This window comes from Lagenorhynchus albirostris, chromosome 3, assembly GCF_949774975.1.
Source record: "Lagenorhynchus albirostris chromosome 3, mLagAlb1.1, whole genome shotgun sequence".
NCBI lineage: Eukaryota > Metazoa > Chordata > Mammalia > Artiodactyla > Delphinidae > Lagenorhynchus > Lagenorhynchus albirostris.
In genome coordinates, this window is record NC_083097.1 from 100,237,014 (window position 1) to 100,255,013 (window position 18,000).

At 35.6% G+C, this 18,000-nt stretch overlaps 1 protein-coding gene across 1 annotated transcript in view; it reads left to right on the forward strand.

Moving 5' to 3' along the window:
* The window catches only part of SRFBP1 (serum response factor binding protein 1), a 53,431-nt gene extending 41,382 nt beyond the window's left edge, over positions 1-12,049 (forward strand). The window contains exons 5-8 of the mRNA XM_060143471.1: positions 4,424-4,505; positions 5,519-6,230; positions 7,487-7,524; positions 10,674-12,049. Of these exons, the coding sequence (XP_059999454.1) occupies positions 4,424-4,505; positions 5,519-6,230; positions 7,487-7,524; positions 10,674-10,858 (1,017 nt within the window). The 3' untranslated portion in view covers positions 10,859-12,049. The remainder of the gene's footprint in view (positions 1-4,423; positions 4,506-5,518; positions 6,231-7,486; positions 7,525-10,673) is intronic.
* The last annotated feature ends 5,951 nt before the right edge of the window (positions 12,050-18,000 follow it).

The window sequence follows — 18,000 nt, forward strand, 5'->3', positions numbered from 1 at the left end:
TTAAGAACTACAGGCATACCTCAAAGATAACGGGGGCTCAATTTCAGACCACCTCAGTAAATCAAATAACCGCAATAAAGCAAGTGACAAATTTTTGGTTTCTCAGTGCATATAAAAGTTATGTTTACACTGTACTGTAGACTATTAAGTGTGCAATAGCATTATGTCTAAAAAAATATACGTACCTTAATTTAAAAATACTTCATTGCCAAGAAGTGCTAACCATCATGAGTCTTCAGCAAGTTGTATTCTTTTTGCTGCTGGAGGGTTTTGCCTTGAAGTTGATGGCTGCTGACTGATCAGGGTGGTGGTTGCTGAAGTTTGGGTGGCTGTGGTGATTTCTTAAAATAAGACAACAGTGAAGTGTGCTGCATCGATTGCCTCTTCCTTTCAGAAACAATTTCTCTGTAGCAGGCAGTGCTGTTTGATAGCATTTTACCCACAATAGAACTTCTTTCAAAATTGGTGTCAGTCCTCTCAAACACTGCTGCTGTTTTATCAACTAAGTTTATATAATATTCTAAGTCCTTTGTGGTCATTTCAGCAGTCTTCACAGCATCTGCACCAGGAGTAGATTCCATCTCAGGAACCACTTTCTTTGCTCATCCATAAGAAGCAATCCCCATATATTCAACTTTTATCATGAGATTGCAACAATTCAGTCACATCTTCACTTCCAATTCTAGTTCTCTTGGTGGTTTCACCACATCTGCAGTTACTTCCTTCACTGAAGTCTTGAACCTCTCAAAGTCATTCATGAGGGTTAGAATCAACTTCTTCCAAACTCCTGTTACTGCTGCTATTTTGACCTTTTCCCATGAATCATGAATGTTTTTAATGGCATGTAGAATGGTGAATCCTTTCCAGAAGGTTTTCAACTTACTTTGCCTAGTTCCATAGGAGGAATCGCTAGCTATGGCAACTATAGCCTTATGAAGTGTATTTCTTAAAGAAGACTTGAAAGGTGAAACGACTCTTCGATCCATGGGGCTGCAGAATGTGTGTTGTGATAGGAGGCATGAGAACAACATGAATCTCGTCATACCCCTCCATCAGAGCCCTGATGACCAGGTGCATTGTCAATGAGCAGTAATATTTTGAAAGGAATCTTTTTCTCTGAGCAGTCTCAACAATGAGCTTAAAATATTCAATTCATTAAGCCCTGTAATAAACAGATGGGCTGTCTCCAGACTTTACTGTTCCATTTAGAGAGCCTGGGCAGAGTAGATTTAGCATAATTCTCAAGGGCCCTAGGATTTTCGGAGTGGTAAATGAACACTGGTTTTAGCTTCAGTCACCAGCTGCGTTGGCTTCTAACAAGAGTTGTCAGCCTGTCCTTTGAAAACAGGCATTAACTTCTCCTTTCTAGCTATAAAAGGCATCTTCTTCCAAAAAAGGCTGTTTCTACGTTGAAAATCTGTTGTTTAGTGTGGCCACCTGCATTGTTTATCTTAGCCAAATCTTCTGGATAATATGCTACAGCTTCTACATCAGCACTTGCTTCTTTACCTTGCACTTTGATGTTGTGGAGACAGCTTCTGTCCTTAAACCTCATGAACCAAACTCTGCTAGCTTTCCTTCTGCAGCTTCCTCACCTCTTTCAGCCTTCAAAGAGCTGAAGAGAGTTAGGGTCTTGCTCTGGATTAGGTTTTGGTTTAAGGAAATGTTGTGGCTTGGTTTAATCTTCTATCTAGACCACTAAAGCTTTCTGTGTTATCAGCAGTGAGGCTGTTTTGCTTTCTAATCATTTGTGTGTTCACTGGAGTAGCCCTTTTAGTTTCCTTCAAGAACTTTTCCTTTGCATTTACATCTTGGCTAACTGTCTGGGGCAAAAGGCCTAGCATTCAGCCTGTCTTGGCTTTCAGCATACCTTCCCCACTAAGCTTAGTCCTTTCTAGCTTTTGATTTAAAGTTAGAGACATGTGACTCTTCCATTCACATGAATACTTACAGGCCATTGTAGGGTTATTAACTGGCCTAATTTCAATATTGTTTCGTCTCAGGGAATAGGAAGGCCCAAAGAGAGAGAGAGACAGGGGAACATCTCAGTGTTCAGTGGAGCAGTCAGAACATCAGTTGTTTGTTTTCTTATATTAGCATGGTTTTTGGCATCCCAAACAATTACAGTAGTAACATCAAAGATCAGTGGTCACAGATTGCCATAACAAATATAATAATAATGAAAAAGTTGAAATATTGCAGGAATTACCAAAATGTGATACAGAGACACAAAGTGAGCAAATGCTATTGGAAGAATGGTGCCAATAGACTTGATAGACACAGGGTTGCTACAAACGTTCATTTTGTAAAAAAAACATAATATCTGTGAAGTGCAATAAAACAAAGCACAATAAAACAAGGTATGCATGTACATGTATAACATCTTTTATTCGTCTTAAAGGATGAAAATTTAAACCCTGAGTATTTATAAAGCATATTACTAATGTGTATGTCATTAACAGTTTTTCCATTTGCACTGTTTTTTCCCCATTAGAATATTTTTTCTACTCCCCAAATCATGAGCTACTCAGATTTGCAAGTCAGTAACAGACCATCAAGAACAGATATGAATTAATTAAATACAGCTAGCAAATAATTAATTAATTAATTATATCTGCAGTGACCTTGTTTCCAAGTAGGATCACATTCTCAGTTTCTGGTTGGATATAAAATTCGGGGAGGATACCATGTGACCCAGGACAAAAGGTAATTAGGCAGCAAGTCCTCCTGGCACAGGATTTGCACCAGGTCTAATTTAAAGGAGTTGTTCTCTGAGGGACTCTACCTAGATAAGTTCTCCAAACAATAGATTTCAAACTGTTATCATCTTGCTTTTACTTAGGTACTCATAAGTGTTTATTACTGGGAAGGAAAAGGCCTTATTGGGCTGTTAACAATGAAGGGTAAAGATGTTTAAAGCTGATAGCTCTACTTTCACACACTAGTGAAATTTTTACTTGCTTCATGGAATATTTATTGAATGCCAACTATTATCAGTTATTGTCCTAGGCACTAGGTCTACAGGAATGTGGAAGACATAAGTCCCTGCCTCACAGATATGAAAATATCTGCACTGGCGTGCTGTGTTGAGTGATGTGAAGTAAATAGTGATGGAAAGTGTTTTAGTTCAGATAACATTTGAGCAGAGACCTGAATACAATGAGATGATCAGCCCGTGTGTATTTGGGAGTAGCGTATTCCAAGTAGAGAAGAGCTTGCAAAGGAAGAGCCTAAGCATCAGAAGGCAGTAAAGCTTTAAAAAGAACAGATAGGGAAATAGCATGATCTGGTTTTGTTTAAAAGCTTGCTGTGACTGCTATATGGAAATTGACTGTGAGAGAACAAGAGGCAATGGAGAATGACCAGGTGTGAGCTTATTACATTGGTCCAGGTGAGAGGTATTGGTGATTTGGTCAAAGGTAGTAAGTAGAAATGGTGTAAGTGACTGGTTCTGGATAGATTTTGCAGATGAAACCACAGGATTTGCTGAAGGATTTATTGTGAGCTGTGAAGAAAGGAGAAATGTAATGGAAGAATCATTTGAGTTTTAGGCCTGAGCAACCAGAAAAATTAAAATTACCTACAATAAGATGGGAAAGACTATAGCAGAAGTAGGTTTAAGAAGAAAGTCACAGCATTCTCTTTTAACATGTCAAGTAGGTGGTTGGATATGTGAGTCTGGAACTCACGTTAGAGCTTGAGGTAGAAATTTGGAAGTTTTCAGCCTACAGGTGATATTTAAAGCAGTTAGTCTGAATTATGAATTTTCTAAATGTATAAATACTAATGTATGTATGTGTATATATATATGTGTGTATATATATATATATATATATATATATATATATATGTATATGGTCCCATTCAGTCATCATCAAACATCTATAAAGTGTTGGCTATAAGCCAGGCACTGGTGGAAGGTTGTGAGAATACAGTAATGTACTAGTCATTCCAAATAAAAATATATAGCATTTGATAATTTTTAGGTCTCTAGTAAATGGAACTTCAAGCATTATAGTAGTCATGGATTATATCACCCAGCTTAGTACTAATATGTTACTTGATTCTTTCATATTATTTTAGTCTTCTTAACTAGATCTTTTAAACTCTTTGAATACAGGAGCTATATTACTTTTTTTTTTAATATCACACACGATGCCTACCACAATTCTGGGAAGATATTAAGTACCCAAAGAATATTTATTCATTGATTACATGATAATTTTAACTGTTAAGAACAGTAGTATTTTTGTCACTGTGTTATCTTTAGCATGGATTACAGGTGAGTTGTCTAAGTAGAATATTAACAGATTCCTGTTCCCTAACTCTTAACTTTTAAAAATTACAATGGATTGCATTTTATTCACTTCTTAGTAGTGTTACATAGTTTTTATTCGCATGTGCTTGTTATTTCAATTTGCAGCCTGATTCTACTGCAACTGAAAGAGCAGTTGCCAGACTAGCAGTGCACCCTCTTCTGAAGAAAAAAATAGATGTGCTAAAAGGTATGAATTAAATGACTTTTAAGCCGTTTATGGTACATGATTTGAATAAACAGCCATTCATTTATTTACTTTTAGGGTGCTTTTCTCCTTTTGAGGATCTTTTATATTATAAATGTCTCTTTCAAATATTTCCAAATGTGGGAAGCTACCTGAAAATATGGAAGTTATCTGATGTCTGAAAAAATTTTTTATTTTTTCTAAATTCCTATTTCCTAAATTTCTAAAGTATATATTCATGATAATATTGAATACAATTGATTTTCTAAATATTGGTATAATTCATATTATTACTTATGATGTTGCCACTTAGTCACATAATTTCTATTTATGTATGTACATTTTAAAATGTATTGAAAGGGGCTTCCCTGGTGGCGCAGTGGTTGAGAGTCCACCTGCCGATGCAGGGGACACGGGTTCGTGCCCCGGTCCGGGAGGATCCCACATGCCGCGGAGCGGCCGGGCCCGTGGGCCATGGCCGCTGAACCTGCGCGTCTGGAGCCTGTGCTCCTCAACGGGAGAGGCCACAACAGTGAGAGGCCTGCGTACCACGAAAAAAATGTATTAAAAGAATTAAATGTTTCTGTCACAGATTAGAAGATACTTATTTTTATGTCTGAAAGCACAATTTATGGTATTTACAATTGTATTAATACATTATTATTACAGAAATTAAAGTTGTCATTTTAGTCTTTTTATTTGTATTTAGTGAAGTTTTTACTGTTCTTCTTAACATCCATACATGAAGGAATAAATTTTCTTTTAATTTTAGATATTTAAAGTGGATACCTCTGAGCATTTTGTATATGTTTGGTTTTGTAAAAGTCAATAGATTTTTTTGTAAATTCATACCCATTATATATATGTAATGTAAATTCCAATCATTCTCTTAAGTACTTCCAAATAATTTAAGAAATACTGTACTAAAACAGTAACGTTTTGTAATACTGTACTAAAACAGTAACGTTTTGTATTGTTTCAATGCTGAAACAAGTCATATCCTGTTTCTCTTGCAGCTGCTGTCAAAGCCTTTAAAGATGCAAGACAAAATGTTGTTGAAGTTAAGTCATCAAAGAATGCTTCAGAAGAAAATCATTCCAAGGACACTATGTGTTCAAATGACGATGCCAGTAAGTTACAGCATGAAGGAACTATTATCAGTGAGCAAGAAGAGAAAGAAGCCAAAATATTGGCAAAGAAACCAATAAATAATTCAAAAGAAAAAATAGCCAAGATGGAGCGTGGACCCAAAACAGTGGACATTCCAAATTCTCTATCAAAGCCTTCTGAAAAAGATTCTGCAGTACCCTCTGAACCCCAGAAGACACCTACTGACCCCAAAATGAAAACATTTAGTCAAACCAAAAAAGAGAAAGAGTCCAGTAGCTCACTTGGTGTTAACAGTGATGGAGAAGAATTACATGAAGAAGAGAAGGAATATTTTGATGATAGCACAGAAGAAAGGTTTTACCAACAGTCTTCCATGTCTGAGGATAGTGATAGTGGTGATGACTTCTTCATTGGGAAAGTCAAACGGACACGGAAGAAGGAAAGTAGTTGTCATTTTTCAGTTAAGGAACAAAACCCCCTCAAAAAATTGTTGCCTGAAGAAGATATACTTGAAACCCATCAGGATATGAGAAGTGATAAAAACAAGCCACGTACAGAAGCAAGGAAGTTTGAATCAGTGTTTTTCCATTCTTTATCTGGATCTAAAAGCTCTGGAAGGTAAGGGTATTTTTTCATCCTGAAAGAATTATTAGTTCTTAATTTTTCGAAAGATATGAAATAACCACACATCCTAACATTGAGATACTATCTCACATACATAATTCTAGTTTGTACAATACATCCTGTGTTTAGACTTGGCCCTCTCCAACTTTATATTGGATAATATATACAAATACACATATGATAATGCTACATTTTTCCAACCTCATCAGAAAATGAGACAATATAGATAAATTTGTCTAATTTAATTGTCTAGCTAATTTAAGTTTATTCCTTTGATTATCAAAGTTTTGAAACTTTGAGTTAGCTTTTGGTGAAAACTTTTGAAAATTTCTTACATATCTCACTTTTTAAACAGAACTTTCTGAAAAGAATGTTTTGTTTTTTTTTTTCTCTTGTTGACCCAGGGCATTATTGTAAAACTCAATTGTTTTATGTTTTTCTGTTTCAGTAGATAAGGCTGCTTGCCCTAACACTGAGTTTCTCCAGACTGCTTTATATTTGGTGATGCTGTCATCCTTATCCCTTCTGTTAATCACTACTTTTCACAGCTGTTTTGTTATAAATCAATAAGTTTAATTTCATTTGTAATTCTAATCTGGTAGGGGATATCTTCACATTATAGAATAAAAATCATGAATAGCTATTTTCTTCAGTAAACTTTTTCTATAATTTATAGGTCAGGCATAATTTTTAGTAGAATAGAAAAATGTGATGTTGAAATTTTCCAAAAAAGTCAGAGTATGGAAAAGACACACAAACCATCTTTGGAGCCTTGAAAATTATTACATTATTTCATATATCTCCCAACTGTGCCTAAAAAAGCTACAGTTTTTCCCTCACTTGAAAATTAAGCACCACTATCCCTTCCCTCTCCCAAAAAAATGTTAATCTTAGTTATATGTGATTGTTATATGTGACTCATTCCCCTTGTAAGATTTTTGAAATTCTTTGTCTAGATAGTTCTCAAAGGTACAAGGTAACCAAGACAGGATATTTTATGGCCAGAAATCCCTATACAGGTCGTGAGAGGAAAATTCCTACATTTTTCTATAGTAATATTGGGGTCTAACAAACCTTTGATGTAGCTAAAACATGGGGTTTTCATAATTTTTTTATTCATTTCGGGGGGGGTAAAGGAGTATGATAGTTTTATTTAATGAGTTTTATCAACATTTTTATTATGTTATCTTCTTAAAGTCAGAGGATTTGTTTATCTTTTAAATGTCCTAATGGTGTTTTTCTTCTTTTAGAAATTACAGAGAACAGGCTCCAAGAAGCAAAACCCCAGGTATGTATTAATGACTGCCTGACTTCCATATGCAGTTGAGCAATGCTTTGCCAAAGAGGAAAGATGAAAAATTCTGGTTGCTTAGTAGCCTGAATCAATTATGTACCCACAGAAATGGAAATAGAGCATCTTATAATTATCAGAATAATTTTTAAATTTAAATTTTTTTTTTTTACCCTCTATGTCCTGCCAATAGGAAATATGTTAGATAAAAGTTATCAGGAAATATTGGGTCTATTTAATTTATCTTGAACTAATCAACATATTCTTTAAGTAAATTGCTATGTAAGTTCCATCTTAGTCAACGCCATGCCATTAAACATTCAGTAATAAGTATGTTACTTCCAGGGTTAAGAGTGAAACCAGATTTTCAGATTAATTTGTAACAAATCAATTTAATATATTTGGGTGGTCTGACTTCTCTACATAATCCCAAACTCTCAAACTGATTTAAAATAATAAAAATTTATTTCTTACATTACAGTCTACTATGAATCAGCACAGGGGCTGTGTTTCACATAGTCATTCAAGGATCAGGCTCCTTCCATCTTTTGCCTCCTTTGTACTCCTGTTCCCAGGTATTCTCCATTTGACCAACAAAAGGGAATAGAGTACATGGAGAATTTTGTAAGAAGTTTTCATGGGCCAGGCCTGAAAGTGTTAAGGATCAGTTCTGCTCACATTTCATTAGCCAGAATTTAGTTACATGACCCCATCCTAGGCAAAAGGGAGCTAAGAAATGCAGTCTAACTATGCGGCTAGGTGGAAAAAGAAAGTGGAATTTCTTGAACACATAACTGTCTGCTGCTGACCATCCTTTTGATCATCAGATGGTAATTTCACTGGTAATTTTCTCTGGTAATTTCTCAACACACAGAGCACACTATGTGCTTCCTTCCTGAGAAAGCCAACCCAAAGTCCCATCCAGTCATTGTATCCAATTGAAAGCCTAGAATCCCTGAGTAATGATGCAGTGCTTTCCATCAGATCTCATGATGTGACTGCTCAAAATTTGGTGACCTGTGCACTAAAAAGACAGACTGCCTGCCCACAACTCAGACCGGATATTTAGTGGCAGAGCAGGAACAAGGTAACCACAATAAAAACTCTCAGTCAGTTTAGGGAAACATGGGAGGTGTGCAACATGTCTACTACCTGAGCAAAGATTGTGAAGAATCTATGAGGAATTTTCTTATCTACTGTTCTCCATGGTCTCTGACTGTGTTCTTGGGAGGGTCTTTGTTCCGTGGCCACAGCTGAAGTAGACAGTTAGTATGATCTTCTTGGGAGTTGCCCCAAGTGATTAGTAAAAATATATGATCGTGAAGATGGTTTAAAGTCTTAACAGTCAGGTTTTTTCCAGCCTAGGTTTGTGATTTCTTTCACAATAAAAATTCCCTCCAAAACTTCCTGGATTTCTGACCTCTTTATTTCCAGTCAGTCCATCAATGAGCTAGCCACCACACCAAAAATTCTTTCCTAGAGCTATTTTTCAAACTTGCCTTATTTATGTTAGTGGGTCGTTCCCCACCCCCTCCCTCCGCCAATCACTGTCCCAATCATTCAGTGTCTGTTGCATTCAGATTCTCAGGTTTGGTTGAGACGGCCATACCTTTACTCTTATCTCTGCTCCAGAGCTAAATCTCTTTGGACCTTTACTGCTTAAAATCTTTCTCAGTGTTAGCTCTTACTGTTAGGAGTCCAAAGGCTTTTCTAAACCTTAAGGTCCCAGATATCTGAACCCTCTCTTCCCTTTTGATTCTGCTTGTGAGCTGGCCGGTTCTTTCCTGAACTTTTCTCTTTTTTTGTGTAATACTTTGCCAAAGAACCATCGGTACACTAATCTTTTTATTCTTTCCAGCCACTTACCCTTGTGCTGCAATTCCATAGGCATGTAGCCTACTTCCCAAGTTTTCACTGGCAACAGTTTTATCTTTTCCTTAACATATACATAGGATGCTCACTTTTCAGCCTCAGGTATCCGTTTCCTTACTACCCTCCACTGAACTGCAAAGCCCATGCCAAATTTTTATGTTATTTTAATGGCTGTATTAAAATACTAGGTTTGACAAATACATGGCCTTATATTCACAAATACAGAATAACTAGAAATTTAAGACACTCCCACATTTTCCCGATGAGGAAACCCAAGTAAAACATGTTTTTGTTTTTAGTTTATAAATTTATAATACTTAATTTATTCATTTGTTTGCTCATGCAAATATGCTTTACATAATTATGTAAAATATATATCAGTTTATAAATAGTGCCTTATTCAAATGTTAGTTTACATGAAACAGTTCATTTAACATTTAAATTCATCACTCTTTATCACTAGAGGCATTCTTTGAGTATTATAGATTTCTAGAGCACATGTGATTTGTACAAGTATGGGACATTTTGAATCTGTGTGCAGTGATGTTTTGGAAATGTTATCCCAACTGTACACTTGCTTGTATAACATTATGACATTTGCTTTTTTAAGATCTTTAAAAGGCTTCTGACAATGATGGCTAACTTGCAGTGGAGAAATTATACACCCCTAGGACTGATTAATAAATCTGTATTAAATTTTTTGCCTCTCTTTTTCTTTCTGATTCTATAAATATGCATTGATTCAGTCTTTTCAGGCTAGCAAGTCTCCCAGTACTTTGTTCAAAATAATATAATTGAAGTTTCTCATAATAAAAGAGGTTGTAAGGACTAGAATACAAGTTGCCACCCTCATATCTGGTGGATAACTTTATGGTTAAAAAAGAACTTAGTCTTAAATTTGAGCAGATACGGCAGTTTACCTTGCAATCATAACTTTTTGTTCAATAACAAGGGAGTGGAATCAGTTAACAGCCCTTTAAAAAGCTCACCCATCAACACTGTTGGATTCAATATTTTAGTTAAAACATGTGAATTTTCTGGCTACATTGCTCCACACACAGGTGTCATATGATAATGAATCATATTCCTTTAAAAATACAAAATGTCCTTCCTTTTTAAATTTTTTTGCCTTATATGTTGTCTGGACTGAGGTATTCCATTTAAGTAAAACTAAATTTCTTCCTTAAACACTGATTTGAGAAGATAAAATGTATTTGTTTTCTATGCTATTTATGTATAGACTTAGTTTTCATTAATTTTGCTTTCTCCTCCAGATTTTCAGCAAATTGAACCTCAGATCAATAATCAGTTTAATAAGAGTGCACGAAGAGGACCTGAAAATACAAAACAGAAATCACAGCTGCCTCTTCATCCTTCATGGGAAGCAAGCCGGAGGCGAAAAGAACAGCAATCCAAAATTGCTGTGTTTCAGGGGAAAAAAATTACCTTTGAGGATTGATTAGTACTATTTTTTTGTGAACTTCTCTATCGAAAATTTGTTTTTCTTTTTTTAACCTTTTTTTTTAACCAGCCCATTATTTAAATATGTATTTAAATAAGTCTCTTTGAATGGGTTATAGAAATGAGTTTGGTTTTGTCTTTTTTTTTAAGTGTGTTCAAGTTATGTTTAAGCTTCCACAAATAAAGTGCATACTTAAATTAATTTTAAATATGTCAAGACTATTCCCTCTATAAAAGAATATTGAGATATTGGCTGTCCCAGATTTTCTCATTTGTGCTAATCATGAAGTATATTTCACTAGTTTAGCTCTGTTTCTTTACTTTTAAAATAATAATGGAAAAATATGAGGAAATTGTAGCTATCTAAAATAGATCATTTTTGCTGAAAATTGCTCTTAGCAAAACTAAGGTGGTAACTTTTATTATGGGTATACAGATAATAAGTTATATAAGTAAATATTAACTTTTGTTATAGTTTTAATTATTTGTAATTTTTTAGTTTTTAACTTTTAAAACAGGTTCCCAGGAAAATTTTGGATTTCTGAATTATGCTTCACTTAGTTGAACAACATTCATGTTTAAATGTAGCAACACAACCAAAAATGCATTTTGTATTTTACTGCATATAAAATTTCTGTCAAATCAAGAATGTGTAATATCTTGACCATGTGTTCTTATTTTTTTTTCAGGCAGGGCTTTATTGGGGTCCCTGCAGCAGCAGGGGGCAGTGAGAACCAACAACAGGTTCCCTTGCTTGCTCTCTCCCATGTGTTCTTATAGAAACAGTTTTTGAGGAATCATAGATTGGAATTTGTAAGAACAAATTCTGAAGATGTGTTTGAAGGAGGATTTGTACTGATAGCTGAGCAGAGGTTATGAGATAACTCACTGAAGAAGGGACTGTTTTATACTTCATAGTACTGTTATTTAAAAGGAAAACAGGATTTTAAAAATCCCTTCAAATATTTCACTTTTTGCTGCTCTGAGAAATTAAGGTTCTTGGTTAACTAAGTAACACTAACTAAATTCTGTTTCCTATGCATTGGTGCTGTTAATGACAGCAAAAAACCTTCTGGTTAACAGGAATTCAGAAGCTCTGGAAAGTCATTTTTATCTTTTTCAAGAGCTTAAGAATTTAGATAACTAGAGCAATAGAATTCAAGAGATCATAGAGAAAGAAAATTATTTTTGCTGTATTAAATGCAAAATTTGTTTTTTTTCTCCTTTTTTAAATTTTTATTTTTACATAATTCCAATTATGTCAAATTGAAATTAATTTCAATTGAAATTTTAATTATAAAGAATTACTACAGGAAAAGTTAAAAAATAATGTCTCTATCCCTACCCAGATTTAGCCAAACTGTGAGGTTGAGAGCACTGTCTGTCAGCCCAAGACATCTAACCCCAACTTCAAGGAATTACGGTTTGCCTACAACGTTAGAAGAAAGAACCCATACAAGACCACTCTCAACTTCTGACACCTGCTGCAGGTTTGGAGATTGCAGGGGAGGGTTCGCCAAATACACTCAGGTTCAAAAATTGGCTTGCAGAACTCACTGAAACCTATTATATTCCCAGTTATAGTTTATTACAGGGAAAGGGTACAGATTATAACCAGCCAAAGGAAGAGGATGCTTAGGGCAAAGTCTGTGAGGGTTCTAAAAGCAAAGTTTCTATTGTCCTCAGGTTGCATTACCATCGTGGCATCAATATGCACAGAGTATTGGCAATCAGAGAAACTCACTTGAGCTTTAGTGTCCTGAATTTTTATTGTGGCTTCGATATGAAGACGTGATCAGTTGACTGCCAGCGTGATTGTTGCAGATGGATTAAGAATACCGAAGTCCCCATCCTAAATTACATGGTAGGTCTTTTTTAGTGCAGCCAGCTCCTGCCCTAAACAAAGACACTTCTATCAGGTATGACATAGAGTGTATCCACGAAGCTGAAGCCAAAGGCACTTTCTCTCTTTGGGCAAGGCCAGGTCCTTTACTACACAATATCCTTCACCCAAATTTCCCAAATATTAACATTTTCCTGTATTTACTTTATCCTTGCCTGTCATCCTCCCTTCTCTCCTCTCCTTTTTTCCTTCCTTTTCCCCTTTCTCTTCTTCCTTTTATCTTTCTTCCTTTCTCTCTTGTCTCTTTTCTTCACTTCATCCCTCTCTCCCTCTCTACCTACTCTCTACCTCTCACCCTCTTATCATTTCCATCTTTTTCTCTCTCCCCTTTATATTCTCTCTTTAAAAACAACTCTCTACCTCTCACCCTTTTATCATTTCCATCTTTGTTCTCTCTCCCCTTTACATTCTCTTTAAAAACAAAGTCATTCTCTATTCTTTTGTATTACCACACTCCAATTATCAAATATTCAGATTTTGCCAATTTCCCAGGGTCTTTTTACAGCAACACAAAGTACAACATCATGCCTTACATACAGTTGTCACATTACATTCACTTGTCATCTCTCTTTGGTTGAGAACAGTACCTCAGTCAGAGGATTTCATGACATTGACATTTTTCAAAAGTACAGATCTATTTTGCAGTGTCCCTTTATTTGGGTTTGTCTAATATTTCCATTATCAAATTCAAGCTCTGCACTTTTGGCAGGAGTGTTAGAGAAGGAATGTTGTATTTGTCCTAGTGCATCATATCTGGAGTTAGGTGACGATGTTGATATGGCTGGCCCACTACTGGTAGTATTAACTTTGCTTACTTGTTTCAAGTGGTATCTATAAGGTTTCTCCACTGCAAAGTTACTGTTTTTCTGTTTATAATTAATAATTATCTTGTGAGGAGATACTTTGAGACTATGTTTAATTCTGTCCTGAAACTTTCATGCACTAGTTTTAACATTCATTCATAATTCTCACCTGAAACAACTATTGCTATAGTAACTGTAAATGATGATTTTTTTTTATTTCATCTTTTTTCTACACTTTTTAGATGGCTTTTTAGAATAAGGAAGAGTCTTCCATTTTCTCCTGTTTATTGAGTTTTTAAATGTATTTCAGTATTATCTCATGGAGACCTCTTTTTTCTACTTTTCTATTTATTTTTTATTAATAAGGTATTTTTTATTACTTCATTTTATCTATTATTGGCTTACGAAGTTTACTGTAGTGTACATGTTTAATTTATCACAGTGTGACCTCAGGTAGTATTTATACCACTTTACATATGGTCCAAGTACCTTACTACAGTACACTTCAGTTTTTCCCCCCAGCTTTTGTGCTATTGTTTATATACTTTTTGCTTCTACATTTAACCGTATAGTACATTGTTATTGATTTTGCTGTAATATTCCACTTGTCTTTGTATCATGTCCATGTTTTTCTCTGCTTCCTGGAACATACAGAACATTCATAGCTGTTTTAATGATCTTGTCTGGAGCAGTTCCCAACTTGGGACAGTTTTTACCCACAAAGTATATTTGGCAATGTCTAGAGATATTTTCAGTGTCACAGCTGGGGAGAAGGATGTTGCATCTAGTGGATATAGGCCAGAGATGCTGCTCAATATTCTACAATATATACAACAAAGAATTCTCGTGCCCAGAATTTCAGTAGTACTAAGGTTGTGAAATCTTGGTCTAGGACTCATTTGGCGCCACTACTGAGGCATTACAATTCTAAGAACTCTGCCTAATTCTTTGTTAGGAAATTTTTCTATTGTGTCTGGTGAGAACACAAACTGTACCTGGACCTGTGTTAGCTCCTAGGATGTTTCCACTAACTCTTTTCTAGTGACTTTTTCCCCCTGGCCTTGTTAGATTCTTTATATACATTGCACAGATCAGTATAATACAGTTGACTTGAGGGGACCATTGTACAGAGCACTTTTACCTCTTCTGTGCATCTCCTTCTCTATTTTTTTTTTTTTTTTTTTTTGTGGTACATGGGCCTCTCACTGCCGTGGCTTCTCCCGTTGCAGAACACAGGCTCTGGACGTGCAGCCTCAGCGGCCATGGCTCACGGGCCCAGCTGCTCTGCGGCATGTGGGATCTTCCCGGACCAGGGCATGAACCCGCATCCCCTGCATTGGCAGGCGGACTCTCAACCACTGCGCCACCATGGAAGCCCTCCCCTCTATTATTTTACCTCACAAATTCTAGTCACATTAACCTATCTAAACTTTGAACTGTCTCTTCAGAAAGGCCATTGGGCTATTTTGGATTTCCTTCCCCCTGCACTGTAATTTGGAAACTCCTCAAACAGTGAACTGGTGTACTTATAGCACTCAACTCATTTGAGTTCTTTCTCTCAGGTATTAATATCCTGTACTGCTTTTTGTCCATTGTCTGAAACCTTTGTTTCATCCACTTTGTCCAGTTTTCTAGTTGTTTAATATAGAAGAACAAATCTAATCCCTGTTATCTTATAGTGATGGGAAATACAAGTTCTTTATTTTCATGCTCAAATTATCCTTAATTTGGTTAGTGGAAGCCCCCTCAAGCTGTCTCCTCTGTCCTTTTGGCATGTAAATCCTTTCTGTAATAGTGAGGAAGGTGGTTTCTTACTTTCCACAATATATTTACTTATTTTCTCAACCCCAGAGTACGCAGAAGTTAACTTCAGAGTTGCTGACTGATGCCTTTGCAAAATACAAGTCTACTAACCAAACTTTAATTTATGTTTAGAGTTCTTTTTTCTTTAGCCTGAGGGCATATGGTCTCAAAACTAAGTTTGCAAGTTACCTGGGATAATGTCAGCAAAAATGGCTGAGTAAGAACATCCAGAAATTCTTTTTCTCCATTAAAAACAATGAGAAAACTGTCCATATTGTCAGAATCAGTGTTTTCAGAACTGTGGAATTAACCAAAAGTTTACAGCAATCCAGGGAATGTTATTTATTAAAAATGGCTGAATCTTGGTAAGAACAGTATCTTTGTGACATGCTAACTTGTCCTATTTTCATCCCCCACTCCCCAAATCCATGGTGTCTTGAAAATCAACAACCCACAGTAATGATGAAAACCTGCAGCCTGGCAGACACTGGAGGGGCCAGAACAGGGTTGGAGCTTATTCAAAGACACATTCCCCGAGAATTATCACTATTTGGCCAGTATGGTAGTTCACTGGAAGACCCCATGGCAATTCTGTCCTTATCTAACTTGACTAAGAGCTTTCCCAGTGTGAAAAGCGTTTTTCCTCAGATCACTTTTGGAAATCAATTAGAGGCAATTGTTAACATCACAGCTGCCTGAGGCAGTGAATAACAGTTGGGGAAAACAAGAAGTTAATCAAATTAAAAGGAAATCTGGAAAATTCAGTATCTTCAGGGAATTTGATAAGTTTTGACAAATTTCCTGGAATTAAGGAAAAGTCACATGAATGACAGGGCTATGTGCATGTTCAGGAAAGTGCCGAGAAGGCCCTAAACTCTCACTTCTGGTTGACTTTGGGGGCTCTGCATAAGCAGGAAGTGAAGGCTGATGTGGAATTGTCAACTTCCTGGCCAAGTGTTGAAGCTGTACCCCAACACACATACAGACTCTCAGCAAAATGAGAGAAATATCAATTGCAAGCATTAAGGAAATCTTTGTCCAGTTATTAGTGTACCACTAAGCTAATGAAGCAGAGACTTTAGTAGCCATATACAGCAAAGAATACAGACTTCACAAAAATAGTTCAAAAAAGTCACTAGACAACAACAAAAAATAGCAACAACAACAAGCCCTGAGGAGAAGAGAATATCTGATTTTGGAGTTGCAACAGTATATTATTTAAAATGTCTAGTTTTCAACAGAATGTTATAAGACATACACAGAAATAAATTGTGGCTCATATACAGGGTGGGGAAGCAATCAATAGAAACTGTCCCAAGCAGGTCCAAAGTTTGGATATATTTGACAGAAACTTTAAATAAGCTATTTTAAATGTGTTCAAAGAACAAAAGGAAGCCATATCTAAAAAACGAAGAGAAAGTTTGAGAACAGTGTCTCATCAAATCGAGAATATCAGTAATGAGATAAAAATTATAAAGAAGAAAGAAAAAGAAGTTTAGGAGTTGAAAAGTACATTACTGTGAAACAAAACTTTCAATAGATGGGTTCAACAGTACATTTGAGCAGACAGAAGAAAGATTGGGTAAACCTAACAATTGATCAATTGAGATTATCCAGTTAGAGGGAAAAAAAATAACGAAAATTTCAAAGACTTGTGGGGATACCATCAAATGTACCAACATAGGCATAATGGGAGTCTCATATGACCCCATATTTCCAATCATAGCTGTATACCTGCAAGACAATTGAAAACTTGTTAAAAAAAAAAAAACCTGAATATGAATTTCATAGGAGCATTATCCATAATAGGTAAAAAGAAGAAAGAACCCAAATATCCATCAACTGATGACTAGATAAATAAAAGTGGTATGTACATGCAACGGAATATTATTCAGCCATAAAAAGGAATGAAGTATTGATACATATTGTGATATGGATGAACTTTGAAAACATCATGCTAAGAAAGAAGCCAAACACAAAACAGGGTTCCATTTATATGAAATGTCTAGAATATGTAAATCCATTGAGATCAAAAGTAGGTTAGTGATTGCTGAGGGCTGGGGGAAGGAGGAATAGTGAATGACTGCTAATGGCTGTGGCATTTCTTTTAGGATTGAATGTGTTCTGGAATTGGATTGTAGTTTGGTTGCACAACTTTGTGAATACAAAAATCCACTGAATTGTGCACTTTATAAGGATGCACATTATTGTATGTGAATTGTATCTGTTTTTTAAATAATAATAATAAAAAGTTACCTGGGTTAGTGTTTCTTTTTTTTTCCCCTCTCCTTCCATATAGTACTTCATTTGAAATGCATTTTAATTCATATATTTATGATGATATTTAATTTGAAGCATTTTTTTCTCCATCCTTGGTAATTTGATTTATTTTTTCTTTATGTATGTGAAACGTTAACATTGTTCCATATGTTAGAGCAGCACAAAACAGTATACTCAGAGAAGTGGCAACTCTGCCCTTCCAATTGTTTCTTTCCTTTCCACCCCAATCCCACCCACCCCATGTAGATAGTCAATGTCATTTGTCCTTGGTGTATTCTTCCTGTGTTGCTATTTGCACAGATTAACAAACAGGTATATAGTCTTATTTCCCCTTCTTTCTTACATAAAAAT